Source organism: Rhinolophus hipposideros (genome assembly GCF_964194185.1).
Source record: "Rhinolophus hipposideros genome assembly, chromosome: 24".
Lineage (NCBI taxonomy): Eukaryota > Metazoa > Chordata > Mammalia > Chiroptera > Rhinolophidae > Rhinolophus > Rhinolophus hipposideros.
Window position 1 is genome coordinate 22,820,354 of NC_138070.1, and position 16,321 is coordinate 22,836,674.

The 16,321-nt window shown below is 49.2% G+C and overlaps 1 protein-coding gene across 3 annotated transcripts in view; it reads left to right on the plus strand.

Annotated features, from left to right (window-relative positions):
• The first annotated feature begins 2,222 nt into the window (after positions 1-2,222).
• Positions 2,223-16,321, plus strand: part of KLHL22 (kelch like family member 22) — a 33,770-nt gene continuing 19,671 nt past the window's right edge. The window contains exons 1-2 of one of the 3 annotated variants that reach the window (XM_081036574.1): positions 2,223-2,302; positions 7,620-7,885. In XM_081036574.1, coding sequence (XP_080892700.1) covers positions 7,659-7,885 — 227 coding nt within the window. In that variant the 5' untranslated portion in view covers positions 2,223-2,302; positions 7,620-7,658. Of the gene's footprint in view, positions 2,303-3,785; positions 3,897-7,357; positions 7,498-7,619; positions 7,886-16,321 lie in introns of those variants that run through there. The other 2 variants (XM_081036573.1, XM_081036572.1) reach the window with 2 other exon arrangements.

Here is a 16,321-nt window from a genome sequence, read left to right on the forward strand (position 1 = left end):
ACTTGTTCTGGTTTTGTGTATCTCCTCTGGCTAAAGTGTATGATATGCCCATGACCTCACCTCTAGCCCGACTCCCCTAGAAAGGCCCTCAGCTGGACATCTGCAGACTCCTTCTCCTGTCTGGGGCCAAGCTGGGCCTTGTCTTCCCCCAAACCTGCTCTTGCTCTAACCTCCTTGAGTAGGGTAGTCCTACAGTCTCCCGCCATGTCTTGGGCTTACCCCTCCTCACCTATCACTCAGCTGTACCTGCCTCCTTTCCAGATTTCGAAGCAGCACTGCTTTCTGTCCTCAATCCGATTGCCTAAGGCTACAACTTCCCTGCTGCCCCCTTGCTCAGCTTCCTCCCACTCTCACCCATGTTGGCATCTGCCTGCCTTGACTGAAGCCTTCCCTCAGGGTCACATACACCTCCAGAGAGCAGGCTCTGGACCTCAACTTTCCCTTCAGGCCCAGAAACTTCTGACCACTATTTCCCTGTATCTCACCTCCATGCCTTTGCTGACACTATCCCCTTCCTGGAATGCTTTTCCCACTCCCCAAAAGTCTTCATCTGTTATACAACTGACGGGTAGGGTGGGGTTACCTCCTCCAGAAAGCCTCCCCCAGAAGCCCACTCTCATTGGGAACCTCTGTTTTCAGAGGCGTTCTTCTAGTCCTTGCCTACACCCTCTCAGCCAGATGCCAGACAGTGCTTCTTTATATTTTCTTTCTTTCCTCCAGCCCTCTCCACCTTTTTTTTTTTTAAGATTTTTTTTTTAATTGAGGAAGGGGAACAGGACTTTATTGGGGTACAGTGTGTACTTCTAGTACTCTTTCTCCAAGTCAAGTTGTTGTCCTTTCAATCTTGGTTGTAGAGGGCGCAGCTCAGCTCCAGGTCCAATTGCCGTTTTTAGTTGCAGGGGGCACAGCCCACCATCCCTTGCAGGAGTCGAACCAGCAACCTTGTGGTTGAGAGGATGCGCTCCAACCAACTGAGCCATCCGGGAGCTCAGCGGCAGCTCAGCTCAAGGTGCCATGTTCAATCTTAGTTGTAGGGGGCGCTGCCCACCATCCCTTGGGGGACTCGAGGAATCGAGCTGGCAACCTTGTGGTTGAGAGCCCACTGGCTCATGTGGGAATCGAACCAGCAGCCTTCGGAGTTAGGAGCACGGAGCTCCAACTGCCTGAGCCACCGGGCTGGTCCTCCAGCTTTCTTTTTAACCACGGGCCATTCATGGCAGAATAGTACAGCCTAACCCCTTCCATCACTAGGTGTTGCTGGCTCTAACCTCTGGATGTGCCCGTTATGGACAAGCTTCGAAGGATGGGATCCTCTTGGAGGTGAGGCAGAGAAAAATGAATGCCAAGAGAATATCGTCAATAATGTTGCAACTATGTATAGTACTAGACTAATTGGAAGATCGCAGCATAAAATGTCTAACCACTATGCTGTACACCTGAAACTAACATAAAATTGTACTGAAAGTCAACTATAACTGAAGAAAATAATTTTTTAAAAAGTTGAATGCCGGGAGCCTCCTGGCAGACTGCTGGGAGTAGGCCTTTGGGCTGGGAATTGGCTTTATCCCAGAATTTCAGTCAACAGGAAAACACCTGTTCACACGGGCTGTTTATCTCCTCTCCTCAACATCCAGCAGAGGGCCTAGGCAACCAGCAGAGTCACTGTCCACTTATAGGACTCGGGGAGGGGACGGAGGGAGGGAGTAAATAAGTGAGAGGGAATGAATGAGAGAATGGGTAAGAGAGGGGATGAAGAGGGAGGGGATGAATGAGGGAGGGAAGCAGAGTGGGAATGAATGTGTGAGTGGGAGAGGGAATGAGTGAGTCAGGGAATGAATAAGGGGGAAAGGAAAGGAGGGAAAGAATGAGGGAGAGAGGGAACCACGGAGTGAGGGAGGGAACGAGCGAGTGACCTGGGAAGAAAGGAGGAAATGGATTTACGGGGCGCGACCCTCGCCTAAAGGCATTCCTTCACTTATTCACTCATTTATTCGTTCAGCCCCGCCAAGAGCTGCACCAGATACGAAGACGCAAGGTCACTCTGGCGGCGGGGGCCTGCTCCGCTGAGCCAAGACCCGAGCCGTTCCCCCGAGAGACAGCAGCAGGCGACAGCAGGCCCCCACCCCCACCCCCACCCCCACCCCGCCGCCTCCCGCCCGCGCGCCCACCCCTAACGCTCGTTCTCGCCCGACCGGCGCCTGCGCGGCGCGATTACGTGTCGCGGCCGAGGCCCCGCCCAGCGGCCGGCAGCCCGTCCCGCCCCCGCCTCCCGCGAGTGCGGCCTCGCCTGCGGCGGCTCCAGGTGAGCTGCGAGGCGCGGGCTCCGCTGGCCCCGCCGCGGGGAGCGCGGGCGGCGGCGGGGGGGGGGCACGGGATCCGGGCGAGCGGCGTGGGGGGCGCGGGGACGCTGGGGCAGGCGCGGGAGGGAGGCGCGGGGGTGGCGGCCTGAGGCGAGCCCGCGGCCTGACGTGGCGGAGGCGCCGCGGGCCGGACCCCCGGGGGCCGCAGGGCCGGCATCAGGCGCTCGCCGAGGTCGGGTGCCTCCGCGCGGCTGCGACGCCCACCTGCCTGCTGGTCCCCCGCCGACCCTGTTGCCCGGGGCGGGTCCCAGCGCGGCCTGCTCGGCGGTGACCCTCGGCGCTGCGCAGGCGTGTCCTGCCACGGGAGGGCGGGTCCCGGCTGGGCTGCCGCCTCCCGGCCGGACCTGGCACCTCGGCCCGAGAGCCTCAGTTTCCGCGGCCGCGCGCCCGGGCGGAGCGTCGGGGTTCTAGGCGCTGCAGCCGAGGGAGCTCAGCCTCGCCAGCTCGCGCGGCTTCCTTTCTGAAAGAAGCCGGATATCGCGCTGTCAGTGCCAAATCTCCGGGTCCTGAAACGGCGGTCCCCAGTGCTGACAATTACTCATCCTGAGCGGCCGACGCCGCGGCGCCGCCCCCACCTCCGGCCCCGGCCCCTCCCCGGGGCGTCCCTCCGGGCCTCCGTGCGGCCGGGCTGGGGCCACAGGGTTGGCGCGCCGAGATGCCCTTAACTGCTTTCTGGGAGACTCCTTCCGCAGCGCACCCTAGGCGGCACCTCTGTGCGGGCTCCCCGTCCGGACATTAGGACCCACCCTTGCTCTCCTCTTCCCGAGCTGCCCCTTCCTTTCCCTTTGTTGCAGACCTTGCTTCATGCTGAGAAGGACTGGGGTTCGTCAGGGCAGGCACTGTTTTGGGGCCCTACAGATGACTGAAGGTGCCTGCTCTGTAGATAGCGTTCAGTTGAAAATTCTTCAAAAGTGCTTTTTGACTGTCATCAACGAGTTCATAAACATTCCTTTTATGTCCTTCAGGTTGTACTTTGGGACATAAACCTTCCCGCTCTCCTCCAAAGCTCTCAACAGCACAGAATGGAGGGAGCCTTTCTTGTAATGACTAGAACGTTATGGGGCCCGAGGAACTTAATCTAGGGAAGGGCTTCATGATACAATGAATAGAATGAGGGTGCCACCGAGGGAGCTCCTAAGGACATCCTTGATTTCAGAAAACCAGGCATGGGAAAGGAATCACAAAAGATGTGCTGCTTTCGACTTAATTGGGAAAGATTTTGACGATTACTAAAATGTAGTTACACTGTGAAATGCTGTTTCTCAACTGTTAAATCAACAAAGATGAAAAAGAAACTATTGGTGAGCTAGACTGGCTGGATTCAGGTTCTCGTACTTTGCCGGTGGGAAAATAAATTGGTACAATCTCTATGGAGGGTAGTTTGGCAACATCCATTAAAATGACAAGTACATTAAAATGATCCACAGTTCTGTATGTAGGAAGTCTTCCTCGGGTAACTGCTGCATATAGGGCACATCTAAATGACTTTCAGTGCAAAGTTTGCAGTATAGCAAACAATTGGAGGAAACCCAGATGGTAAGTAAAATATGGTTATCCATGCAATGAACTGTAGGAGGTATAGGAAGTTATGCAAAGCTCATACAAGTGTGTGGGGGGTGCAGATTGACAGATTTTCCTGTGACTCCATAGATGCGATGCACCTCAGAGGGGCGGGTGGGAAAGTAGAATAGTAGTTTCCACTGGGAGAGGATCTGGTTGGGGCATAGGTAGGAGGGAAATTGAAATTTCAAAATACACTGTTATCTTTTTGTGCCTTTTGAATTTGAATGCCGTGAATTTATTGCATATCTTCAAAAATAAGTTTGAGAATTCAATTATTAAATATTTCACACTGACAAGTGCAGAGAATAACAGCACCTCTCCCTATTTGGTCCTAACGTTTTGTCTTACTATTTGTTTTTTGAAAGAAATTAAACATTCCTTTCTCCCATCCTGGAGATGATCGTGACCCTGAATTCCTATGATGTGTCTATATTCTTTTATACTACAACACCTACTATAAACAATATTGGACAGTATTGTTTTGTGTGTTTTCAAGCTTTTGGTAAAGGAAATTGTACCACATGTATTCTGCAATGTGCTGTTCTTTCTCTGCGTGGCTTTGAGACTTCTCCACGTTGAGTTCTAGTTTGCTCGTGTAACTGATGTCTAGTGTTCTGTGGAATCACTTTGCCGCAGCACCTATTCCCCTAAGGATGGACGTTTTAGCCAATGCTTACTTTATAAACGAGGCTGTGATGCGCAGACTTCAATGTGTTACACTCCAAGTTATGTTCCTTGAATAAGGAATTGGTTCATTTTTCGTCACACCTCCCTTAGCACCTAACTTAGTTCCTTAAATGGTGCTTCATAAATGTGCTTTGCCTGCCCAAGGAGGCCAGCTTCCTGTTGTACAGTATACTCTGGACTTGCAGTAAGGCTGTCCCTTCCCAAGAGGCAGAGGGGCTGCTGTGCTCACAGTGGATGGGGACTTGCAGGGACGGGGGACTCTTGATGGCTGTTGGGGCAGTCAGTCCTCACAGCCACCCCAGAGGAGAACCTCTTGACTCCACGGTGGTCATAGTGAGGAGGAAGCTGAGGCTTGGAGATAGGAGCTAAGTGTCCAGAGGCCTGTGGTTAACAGTGGAGCAACCAGCCATGGGGCTTTGAGAAGTGAGTGAGCTAAAGCCCCAGCGCTCCCCTCAAGGAGACAGAATCTCCGTGAGTTGATAGGACAGCGACAGGTGGAAGATGCCTTTCGTGTTCTTGATGCAGTGATAGAGGGAGTAGTGATGGAACTAGACTTGACCAATACGGGCATCAGAAGAGACGGAAAGGTCTAGGTGGGAGTCTGAAGGTGTTCATAGGACGACAGGTGGTCCCTTTTGGTCTAAGGGCTAATGACAGGGTACAGAGGAAGGAGCATTTTGAGCCAGATCACCGGGAGCTCCAAGTAGGAGGCAGTAGGAAGCTAGCACTTTAGTAGAAATCAGGGCATTTGGGGAGCTGGGGAGGATGTGGCAGGAGGTAGGAAACAGGTTGGGGTGTCATTGCTGTGGTCTGATTCAAAGTCGCTGCTGTGGAGGGATAAGGGGATGGATGTCCAAGATGGCAGAATGGCACTAGAGGGTCTGATAGGATACGAAGGATAGAAAGGAAAAGAGATTGAGACCATGAGGATTCTGACATGAGAATGGTGGCTGTACCGGTAACAAAACTTGACCAATTGGGAGGGCTCTGGCTGGATTAGGCCTCAAGGTGGAGGTGTGATTGGGAGTGCAGAGTGGTGGGCTCGGGCAGAAAAGGGAGAATTGCCAGAGGGCAGTTTCCAGACACGAGAGGTTGATCAGCAAGGGGATACGCCTTGACTGCAAGGTGGGCAAGCTTTGTAGTTAGAATCTATTTTCCATTTTCTCTTGTAAAGATATAGTAGGGAATCAGAAGAAACGGCTTTGGGGGAGGGGATAGCGGAGTAGCGGAGGTGACAAAGGCAGATGTTCACAGCCCCTGTGGCAGGTGGCCCCTCGGCTTCCAGCTGCTGGCTGGCTGGTTGAGTGGTTGGCTGCGCTGTGTCCTGGAGAGTGTGAAACATGGCTACGCCATGTGGTACAGGACTGGCTACGCCCTGACCTGGAGCAGCTGGCTGTCATCGTTGCTTCTGGTTGGTTCGGAGTGCGTTTGAAGTAGATTTGTTTTTTTGATTAGTTTCTGAGCCTCCTAGTATTCAAATCAGGATTTTTTTTTTTAACATACAGACTCAAGTATGATTAGGTTGGTGCAAAAGTAATTGCGGTTTAAAAGGTTAAAAAGAATTGCAAAAACCTCAATTACTTGTGCACCAACCTAATAGAAGGTAATCTCGAATTTAAAATGTCATGCAGACGATCTCAAATTCGCACCAGGTCTAGTTGAAGTTACTGTACTTGACTTCCAGAATCTCAAGAAAGCAGGTCCTGGACCCTCCCCTGGGTCTCCTGACCCCCACTCAGGGCTGTTGTAATTAAATAATAATAATAACCACTACCCTGTGTTGAGCACTTACTATGTGCCAGGCACTTTGCTAAGCCTTGGACATATTTGTGTTTTATATAATCCATCTCCATATAATTCTAAAGGTAGATGCTGTGATTATCCCCATTTTATAGATGAACAAGTAGGCTCAAAGAAAGGTCACTTATCTGAGGCCACCCAATTAATAAGCAGTATGAGTATTGGGGAAGGGGCCACAGATTTGAGTCTAGATTGGTCTGCCTCCAAACTCATACTCTCATGACCCCAAGTATAGACTAAGTTATGGAAAAATTGCTTTTTTTTTTTTTAAAGATTTTATTGGGGAAGGGGAACAGGACTTTATTGGGGAACAGTGTGTACTTCCAGGACTTTTTTCCAAGTCAAGTTGTTGTCCTTTCAATCTTAGTTGTGGAGGGTGCCGTTCAGCTTCAAATTGTCCTTTCAGTCTTAGTTGTGGAGGGCACAGCTCAGCTCCAGGTCCAGTTGCTGTTGCTAGTTGTAGGGGGCGCAGCCCACCATCCCTTGCGGGAGTCGTGGAATTGAACCGGCAACCTTGTGGTTGAGAGCTCACGCTCTAACCAACTGAGCCATCCAGCCGCCCCTCCAGAAGCTCAGCAGCAGCTCATTGTCTTCAATCGAGTTGTGGAGGGCATAGCTCTGGCCCATGTGGGAATCCAACGAGCAACCCTGTTGTTCAGGACTCACGTTCTAACCAACTGAGCCATCTGGTCACCCGACCAAATGCGTGTTGTAATTTTTATGTATCCATTCTTGAGTGGAAAAACCCAGTTTTGTTCTTTCTCAATGGGGAAGAGGAAGAGCTCTTGAGAACCTGGTCTGTGCTAATGCTTTATGTTCATCTTTTACTATTTTATTTCCCTTTTCGGTTGGGGAACCTGAGACTCAGGTTGGTTAGCGGTGTGTCCATGATGAGGCGGGGACTCCCGGTCAGGTTGGTCTGACTCCAGAACCCTTCTGTTTCACAGCGATGCTGAAGGAGATGACAGTGGGATGAAGACTCTTGGCTATGAAGGGACCCAGGTCATCAGAAAGAAGGTCCCAAGTTTGGACAGGCAGTGGGAGAGGAGAGCGAATTAGGGTGTTTGAGACCCCAGGGAACGCACAGGTTAGCTGGAGGGAGGAGCAACAGCTGGGTGAGCAGCAGGTACCCCTGGGAGCAGAGCTGGGAGTGGTGCGTGGGGTGGTGTTGCCTCCCCGCCTCATTGCCCGTCCCCTCTGTCTTGCCAGCTGACGGCTGAGGTGCTGAGGTTTGGTGCGGTGGTCAGGATGGCGGAGGAGCAGGAGTTCAGCCAGCTGTGCAAGTTGTCCGCGCAGCCCTCGCACCCACACTGCGTCAGCAACACCTACCGCAGCGCGCAGCACTCCCAGGCCCTGCTCCGGGGGCTGCTGGCTCTGCGTGACAGCGGCACCCTCTTCGACGTTGTGCTGGTGGTGGAGGGCAGACACATCGAGGCCCATCGCATCCTGCTGGCTGCGTCCTGTGATTACTTCAGGTGAGTTCCATATACCTGTTCTCAGAGGTAAAACGAGTCACCCCCGCTCCACTGGGAGACGTGTTGGCACTGGCAGTGATTGGGATGGACGGCCAGCAGCTGCCAGCTGCCTCCTCCATCCTGCGCTCCTCCATCCCACTGCTCGTTTGACGACTTGGTCAACAGCAAGAAGATAGAAGGGCTTTTAGGGGTTTGTTTTTCTTTCAGCTGCCCCATCTCTGGGGCCTGTTCTCTTTTTTTTTTTTTTAAATGATGTGCTTTACTTGTAATATTGCACTTTATAAAATGAATTTATTTTCTGCTCTAAGTAGAATATCTTGGTATAAAGCAGATTTTCTTTCTACTTTACTCTGGCTTTCCAACATATCATTTTGAAAAATTCCACATCTGTGGAAAAGTTGAAAGAGTAGCATCATGAACACCTGAATACCAGTTGTTAACATTTTGCCATATTTGCTTTCTCTACACACAGACAGACACACCTTGACACCTTTTTAAAAGACATGACATTTTATGCCTCAGTCTTTCAGTGCCACTTCCCCAACCCCCACCGCCCGGTGTTCTTGTGATGCCCTCGGGCAGCTCACACGCTCCCTGGTCACTTCTCAGGACCTGTGGCCCCTGTGGGCGCTGAAGCCGAGGCTGGGTGACTGGTATGGTACACACACGGTCCACCCCGCTACGTGATGTGTGCAGTCCCGCCTTCTACGTACGCCCTTGCCTGCCTCACACCCGCTCCCCTTGAGTTCAGCCTTTGACGCTCTGGGGTCTCACATGGCCTCCAGCCTGACCCCTTCCCAGAACTTGGCACACTGGGAGGAATTGGTGCCACTGCCCCCATTTCACACAGGTAAGATGAGGCTCAGAGGGAGTGAGCCCCACTCACGGCCACCCAAGTCCTTCCATTTAGTTCCAAACCTCAGCACCTGTTTGATCATTTCGTCTGTAAGTCTCAGTTGTAGTTCTCTTTGTTTTTAATTATTATTTTAGGAACTATCAAGTAAAATATTTCTTGATGATTTAAGTGCTTCCAGAGGGATTTTGTGGCGAGCATGACCCAGCGGTACTTGGGGGCAGACATGTGTACCTTCCTTTCATAGGGAGGTTCAGTTGAGGCCTTTACGTACTAAACTTTGAGATAAGATATAGGACTGTGGGGGGTGGTTACTGAAAGCCACTGGACCCAGTACTGGGTCCCTCTCAGCAGGGAGGGCCCAGCTTAGGGCCTGTGTAGGAGATGCGGACGGGCTGTAGAGCCAATGGGACGTCCTTCATGAACCCTCGAATCCTCTCCCTGTGCAGACTTTCCTGACTCACTGTCACGCCATTCTTTCTAAAGAACAGTTACAGACACCACCTTTTGCTATTTGAGCAAGAACTTCTATGGCTTCCTACATCTTCCAGGATCGATTCCTATTCCTTTCCACAGCCCCCCTCAGGTGGACCTCTCATGGGAGGTGTTCCCCTCTCAGGCATGGTCACTGCATGCTAACACCCACTTCCCTTGGAATGGGGAGAGTGACCACAACTCGGGGAGAACCCAGACTCATCACAGAGATACGTATCTATGACATAGGTCATTTCCAAGCCTAGTGAGTTTATTATTATTTGTTTCAGTTATTTGATTCAGGTTAAAATGATAAAGGCCCATTTTTTCTCCCAATAAAACTGGTGAAAATGTGAAAGGTGTGTATTGTCAGATGTGGGCAGGGTAGAGAGAACAGCTTTGGAGGTTGGGTTGGCCCACAGCCTGGGCGCTGCAATAGAGTTCTAGGTGCCTGTCCTATGCGATGTCCTGCCAGGTGTGGGTGACACAGTGCAGGGGGGCTGAGAGCGGTCCTTCTGTTCTGTGTGGGTGTCCAGGACAGCTGTTTACAGACGAGTGGGACAGTGCCTAGTGAGAGGGAGGGTGGGCGCCGTCCATTAGGGAGCAGGAAAGTGCAAGAGAGTGTGGAAGGTAGGTCCGTATTCAGATCTGCAAGGACACATGCTGACCTGGGGATCCTACGAGGGAGCAGGGAGCCGAAGGAAGTCTGACTTTCTCCCCTTTACTACATTGAGTCATTCTGTGAAGAACTGAATCACGTTTGAGATGCAAAGTTTGGTGACACAGGCTTGAGAATCTCTGTCCTGAGGCTGTATGCGTTTTTGCCCCCCTCTCATCTCCCTCTGTTTGCCCACCTGTCATTTTTAGGGGAGACCTGCAGCCAGGTACACCGCTGTTGTCATGTTCTAGGCTTTCTTGCCTCTGCTTTTGCTATTCCTCTCAGCAGTGCTGCCTTCTCCGCTTTTTCTTCCCCCCCAGAGCATCGTCTTCCTTCCAGGCCACCTGGAGGGGCCTTCTCTCTGAGAGCCTTCCCTAACTGTCCCTCACTTTTTCCTGGCGACTTCTTCCTGCAGCAGGCAGACGTCCTGGGGGCAGAAAGCTGGAGCGCCCTTGTCCTGGGAGGTGCCCCCTTGCAGGAGGCCTGCGTTGGTGTACGCTGATGTGTGGTGTAGGAATTGAAGGGTCAGACTGCATCTTAGGTCTTCATGTTTTGGCTTGTGTTAATAACTGTCCACTGCATGCCTCCTTTGGTTCCCATGACCCTGTGCTCCCCTCGGCCTCTATGCTTCTCCTGGGCTGGTTCCCACACTCCTCCCAGCCCCAAGAACTCTGTCCTGTAGACAGCCTCCCTGCCCATCTCATTCCTCCCTTAGTTTTCATACCGTCTGTGAATTGTAAACTACTTTGTTCAACTTAGTGCCTGTGATTTTGAAAATGTGGATAAAATTGATGATTTTATAGAAAATATAAATTGACAGAACTTCACCCCCAGAAAAGAAAGTTATATTTCCACAAAAGCAGGAAGCCCCGGTGTGTCTCAGGGGAGTTGTGCCTTTTAAGAACAGACTTGAATGCCATTTAGACTTTTCCAGAGCAGAGAAAAAGAAAAGTTTCCAAAGTTTTTTATGAAAGTTCTGTAACATTGTTGTCAAAATTGGACAGACAGCAGACACAGAAAGAAAAGCAGTTGGTTTATGAATGACAGTGCGAAGTCTTCAGTCAGACCTGGCACAGGAGCCCCACGAGCCTGACGTTACTGAGGAGCAGCAGAGCCTGGCCCAGAAGGGCTTTGTTCCTGGCATGAAAGCTCCTTACCTGTTAGCGAATCTTTCTTACAATGCAAGGTGTTCATCCAAGGGGACCTCCCGTACAGCCGTCACAGACACGGTGAGAGACAACGCGATAGCATTCAGCATCCATTCCCACAGCTAAAGCGCTTTGGAACAGGTGGGAAAATAGTGAAGTGACACATTACCCCTGTCTTCCCCGCACCAAGGCAACTATTTTTAAACGTTGCTATTCATCCATACAGTTTGCTTTTGCAAATACCAGTCCATAATTCTGAAAACTCAGAAACTCTGAAATTGGAAGTGGTTGTTGTTGTTCCCCTCTGTTGTTGAAACTTCCCAAGTGTACTCTAGAGGTCTCCCAGAGCTGTTTTTGTTTGTGGCTAGCTATCCAGTTGTTGATTTTTGTGGGGAGAGGGGGAAGCTGGGGTCTCCTACGTCACCATTTTTTCCGTGAGTTTTCTTTTATACACAGAGGGTGCCAAAAAAATGTATACACATTTTAAGAAAGGCAAAAACTGTATTAAAATTGTAATAATGTATACCGATAACAAAAGATGAATACAAGCCATGTATATACATTTTTTGACACCCCAGTATATATATGAGTTAGGCACAAATTCATTAAATTACAAACCCCCCTGCCTGATAGGAGGCTAATTATATTTTTATCCTCCTTAGTGGGAGTCTGTACAATTCGCTGTGGTAATATAAAGGGGTTTGCGTGTGCGGCATAGACCCAGACTCCATGGAGGCGTGGCTTCCTCTGCACAGGCAGTGCTTGTCCAGGTGAACCCTTTTGAATTCTGAAACACGCATGGCCTCGAGGGTTTGCAAGAGGAATGGGGCCTGAACAAGCTGACACAGGACATGTTCCTCCCACCGTACGTCAGAGACAGCTCACTGGCACCTTGTGACATCTGGTTGTGACATCCTGACAGTAGAGTTGGCCCTCATTCTTTCTGTGCTGCAGAGTGTTCTGTGGTGTCTGTACCCTTCACTTATTTGGTCAGTCTTCTGCTGCTGGGGACTCGGTGAACATTCTTTTTTTTTAACTGTGATTTAGAAAAACATAAAATTTACTATCTTAACCATTTTTGGGGGGGGAAGGGGAACAGGACTTTATTGGGGAACTGTGTACTTCCAGAACTTTTTTCCAAGTCAAGTTGTTGTCCTTTCAGTCTTAGTTGTGGAGGGCACAGCTTTGCTCCAGGTCCAGTTGCCATTGCTAGTTGCAGGGCGCGCAGCCCACCATCCCTTGGAACCAGCAACCTTGTGGTTGAGAGGACGCGCTGCAACCAACTGAGCCATCCGGGAGCTCAGCGGCAGCTCAGATCAAGGTGCCGTGTTCAATCTTAGTTGCAGGGAGTGCTGCCCACCATCCCTTGCAGGACTCGAGGAATTGAACTGTCAACATTGTGGTTGAGAGCCCACTGGCCCATGTGGGAATCGAACCAGCAGCCTTCAGAGTTAGGAGCACGGAGCTCCAACCGCCTGAGCCACCGGGCCGGTCCCTGTCTTAACCATTTTTAAGTGTACAGCTCAGTAGTGTTAAAGTGTATTCACATTATTGTGCATCCAATCTCCATAACTTCTTCATTTTGCAGAACTAAAACTCTGTCCCCAGTGAACAACTCTCCATTCCCTTCTCCCTCCAGTCTCTGGTGATCGCCATTCTTGCTGTTTCTATGAATTTGAACCTCTTATAAGTGGAATCATATATTTGTCCTTTTGTGACTAGCTTCTTAGCATAATGTCCTGAAGGTTTATCCACGTTAAAACATGTGTCAGAATTCCCTTCCTTTTTAAGGCTGAATAACATTCCATTGTATGGTTGTGCCACATTTTGTTGAACCTTCTGTCATTGGACACTTGGCTGATTTCTATCTCTTAGCTATTGTGAATAATGCTGCTATGACCATGAGTGTGCAAATATCTATTCGAGACCTGCTTTCAGTTCTTTTGTATACAAGTGTATACCCAGAAGTGGAATGGCTGGATCATATCATAATTCTATATTTAATTTTTTCAGGAACCACCATACTGTTTTCCATAGCAGCTATACCATTTTATATTCCCACCAACAGTGCACAAGAGTTCTGGTTTCTCCACATCCTCACCAACACTTACTTTGCCTTTGTGGTAGTGACCGTCCTAACGGGTATGAGGTATGGACATCCAAAAAAAAAATTTCCCCTTTGAAGTTTTGTTTTTAATAGAATTTCAGAGTTACAGAAAAGTTGTAAGACTGTGATAAAGAATTAGACATCCATATTTGGTTAAAAACTACAATAAAAAAGGAGTGGATATGTATTTTATTTTTCTGTCAGCCTTTTTTCCCTCCCTAACTCTCATTTTGAAAGATGTCGTCCTACAGAAAAGTTGACGATAGGTGATGAGCACCCGTACCCTTCATCTAGATCCATCTGTTATTAACATTTTCCATATTTACTTCAGAGTAAGTTGCAAATATGTCAGTTTTTCTCCAACTACCTCAGTGTGCCTCTATGAATAAAGACCTTCTCTAACATGTCTATATCATAAATCTAAGAACATTTGTAATAATTACATAGTTTAATCTGATACTGAGTCCATATTCAAATTTTCCTAATTGTCCCCAAAATGCCTTATATCTTCTCCCCTTTCCTGTCAAGATCCTGTCAAGGTTCACGCATTGCATGGATCCTTTCTTTTTTTTTTTTTTTTGCAGTAGAATAAACAGAAGTATTTTAATACCTCATTGGATCCTTTCTTAAAGTGATAAAATATGCCGAGTCAATACAAGTGTCAACACCCTGCTTGGGTTGGGGTCAGTACCCCGGGGTTGCTGTTTCTATTATCATCAACGTGGTCCTGGAGGTGCCAGGCACACAATAGCACAGTCCTGGAAAATCCAGGAGAGCCAGTTAGACTGTCCCAAAGAGTGAGGCAAAGTACCTTGGAGTATGGGAAAGCCCCCAAGGGGCTGCATGTTGAGTAAAATGTCTAGGAATCAGCATAACATACATGTGCCAGGTCTGTATGGAGGGATAACCTGCAAGGCCTCCAAGGACACCCAGAGGCTGGCTTGACAGAGACAGGCCCACTGTGTCTATGACGGTTACAGGGATGCTGGCTTTCTCAGCATCAATCTAGATATTTAGTGTGTTCCCGATAAAAATACCAAGAGGGTGTATTGAGGGGATTACACAAACTAAATTTGGATTCTAAAGTCCCAAATTTAAAAAAGCAAGCAGTGGCCAAGAAATTGTGGAAAAGGAAGGAGACTGGCCCTAATATTCATACATATTACAAAGTTGCAGTACTTGAAACTATGTTTATGGCGCGTGGAGACGGAAGGAGTATTGGAAAAGGATAGAGTTTGGAAATAGACACAAACCCATCAGGAACTTCGTGTATGATAAAGATGGTACCCCAAGTCGGGGAGCAGCAACGGGGGTACCATTTGGAAAAATAAAGTTGGACCCTTGCTTCACACCTCGTACCAAAATAAATTTCAGGTGGATCTACTGTTTTTAAATGTGAAAGATTAAACAAAAAAATCCTAGAGGAAAACATGGGGAAATGTTTTTAAATATAATTCCAGAAAGCCTTTTTAAGTTTGACACAACTCATTAGCAAAATGATAACACTTGCATTTGAAACAGTTAAACTTCTGCATGGCAAAAAGCATCATAAAATCAAAAGATTTGAGGTAAAAAAAAGAAATTCAACTTATCCAAAAAAATTACTGCAAATTGACAAGACAGATTCTGATAGAAAATGGGCAAAGAATCCAGACTATTCAAAAACAATATAGAGGGGCCGGCCCGGTGGCTCAGGCAGTTAGAGTTCCGTGTTCCTAACTCCAAAGGCTGCCGGTTCGATTCCCACATGGGCCAATGGGCTCTCAACCACAAGGTTGCCAGTTCAATTCCTCGAGTCCCAAGGGATGGTGGGCTCTGCCCCCTGCAACTAAGATTGAACACAGCACCTTGAGCTGAGCTGCCTCTCAGTTGGTTGGAGCACGGGCTCTCAACCAAAAGGTTGCCAGTTCGACTCCCGCAAGGGATGGTGGGCTGTGCCCCCTGCAACTAGAAAACGGCAACTGGACCTGGAGCTGAGCTACGCCCTCCACAACTAAGACTGAAAGGACAACTTGACTTGGAAAAAAGGCCTGGAAGTACACACTGTTCCCCTATAAAGTCCTGTTCCCCTTCCCCAATAAAATCTTTAAACAAAACAAACAAAAAAGAATGTAGAAATGTCTCTTCAACATTTGGTGAGAATATCTGTTCCATAGGTTATAAGCTTTCTCCCTTATAAGGTTGATAGCATGTGGGAAGCATTATCAAAGTGTAAATGTACATAAAGCCTTTGCTTTTGTAAGAATTAATCCTAGCAGGCACATAAGCAAAATGTCGGGAGGGAGGGCCACCCCCTGGGTGAAACAACAGGAGCTTAGAAGTCACCCAAGTGCACTCTAGCAGGAGCGGTTAAATCACTTACTGTGCCAGCCTTTACCGGGAGAGGGGCAGCACCTAGTATGCCGACCAGGAGCCATTTCCAAGGTGTATGACGTCAAAACACAGTGCAGATACATGGACGGCCCCTGGTGACAGTGCGGCACTGGGAAGGGGAACCGGTGGCTGGGAGCAGAGGAGGGAGGGGGCTCTCACCAGTTCATATATTTTGAGTTTCATACTGTGTATGTGTGTTAGCTTAGTTGACAAACTATAAAAATAGTTCCTCTCTCATCTCCTTGTTGATGACTGTCATACTTTAGCCCCGCTGCCTCTCCTGACCACCAGCTTCTTTCCTCTGTACTCCAATGGGCATCCTCGGGGCATCTCACATTGAATGGTAGCATGGTGGGACTTTCTTACCCTGTTCCTCTCCAGTCCCTGTCTGCCCAGCTGCTGCTCCATGACCACCTCCAAGGGCCCCAAGTGCTTCCTGTGCTCTGCTAGATCCAGCCTGTCAGCACGTTCTCCAGTCACCTCCAGGGCAGTCTCAGCTACAGCTCTCCAGCCATGTGGCTCTTGCCAGGTTTGGAGGAACCTGCCTGCCTTTCTCCAGCCCTTCATTCTGGCCAACAAGCACCTGAGTCTGAAGAGCCAGTCAACTCATGCCTCCCGCTCTGCTCTCCCAGCCATGCTCTCTGCTTGATGAGATACTGTTTAGTTCCTTCCCAGCATTCCCACAATCTGAAACACCTGGTTTCTTTGTTTGTTGTCCTGCCTAGAATTAAACTCTGTGTGTGTGTAGGAATCTTGCCAGTTAACGGTTGCTTCTTTCACTTTTTGAATGGTACCTGGCATTTAGTAGAGATGCTCAGTAAAT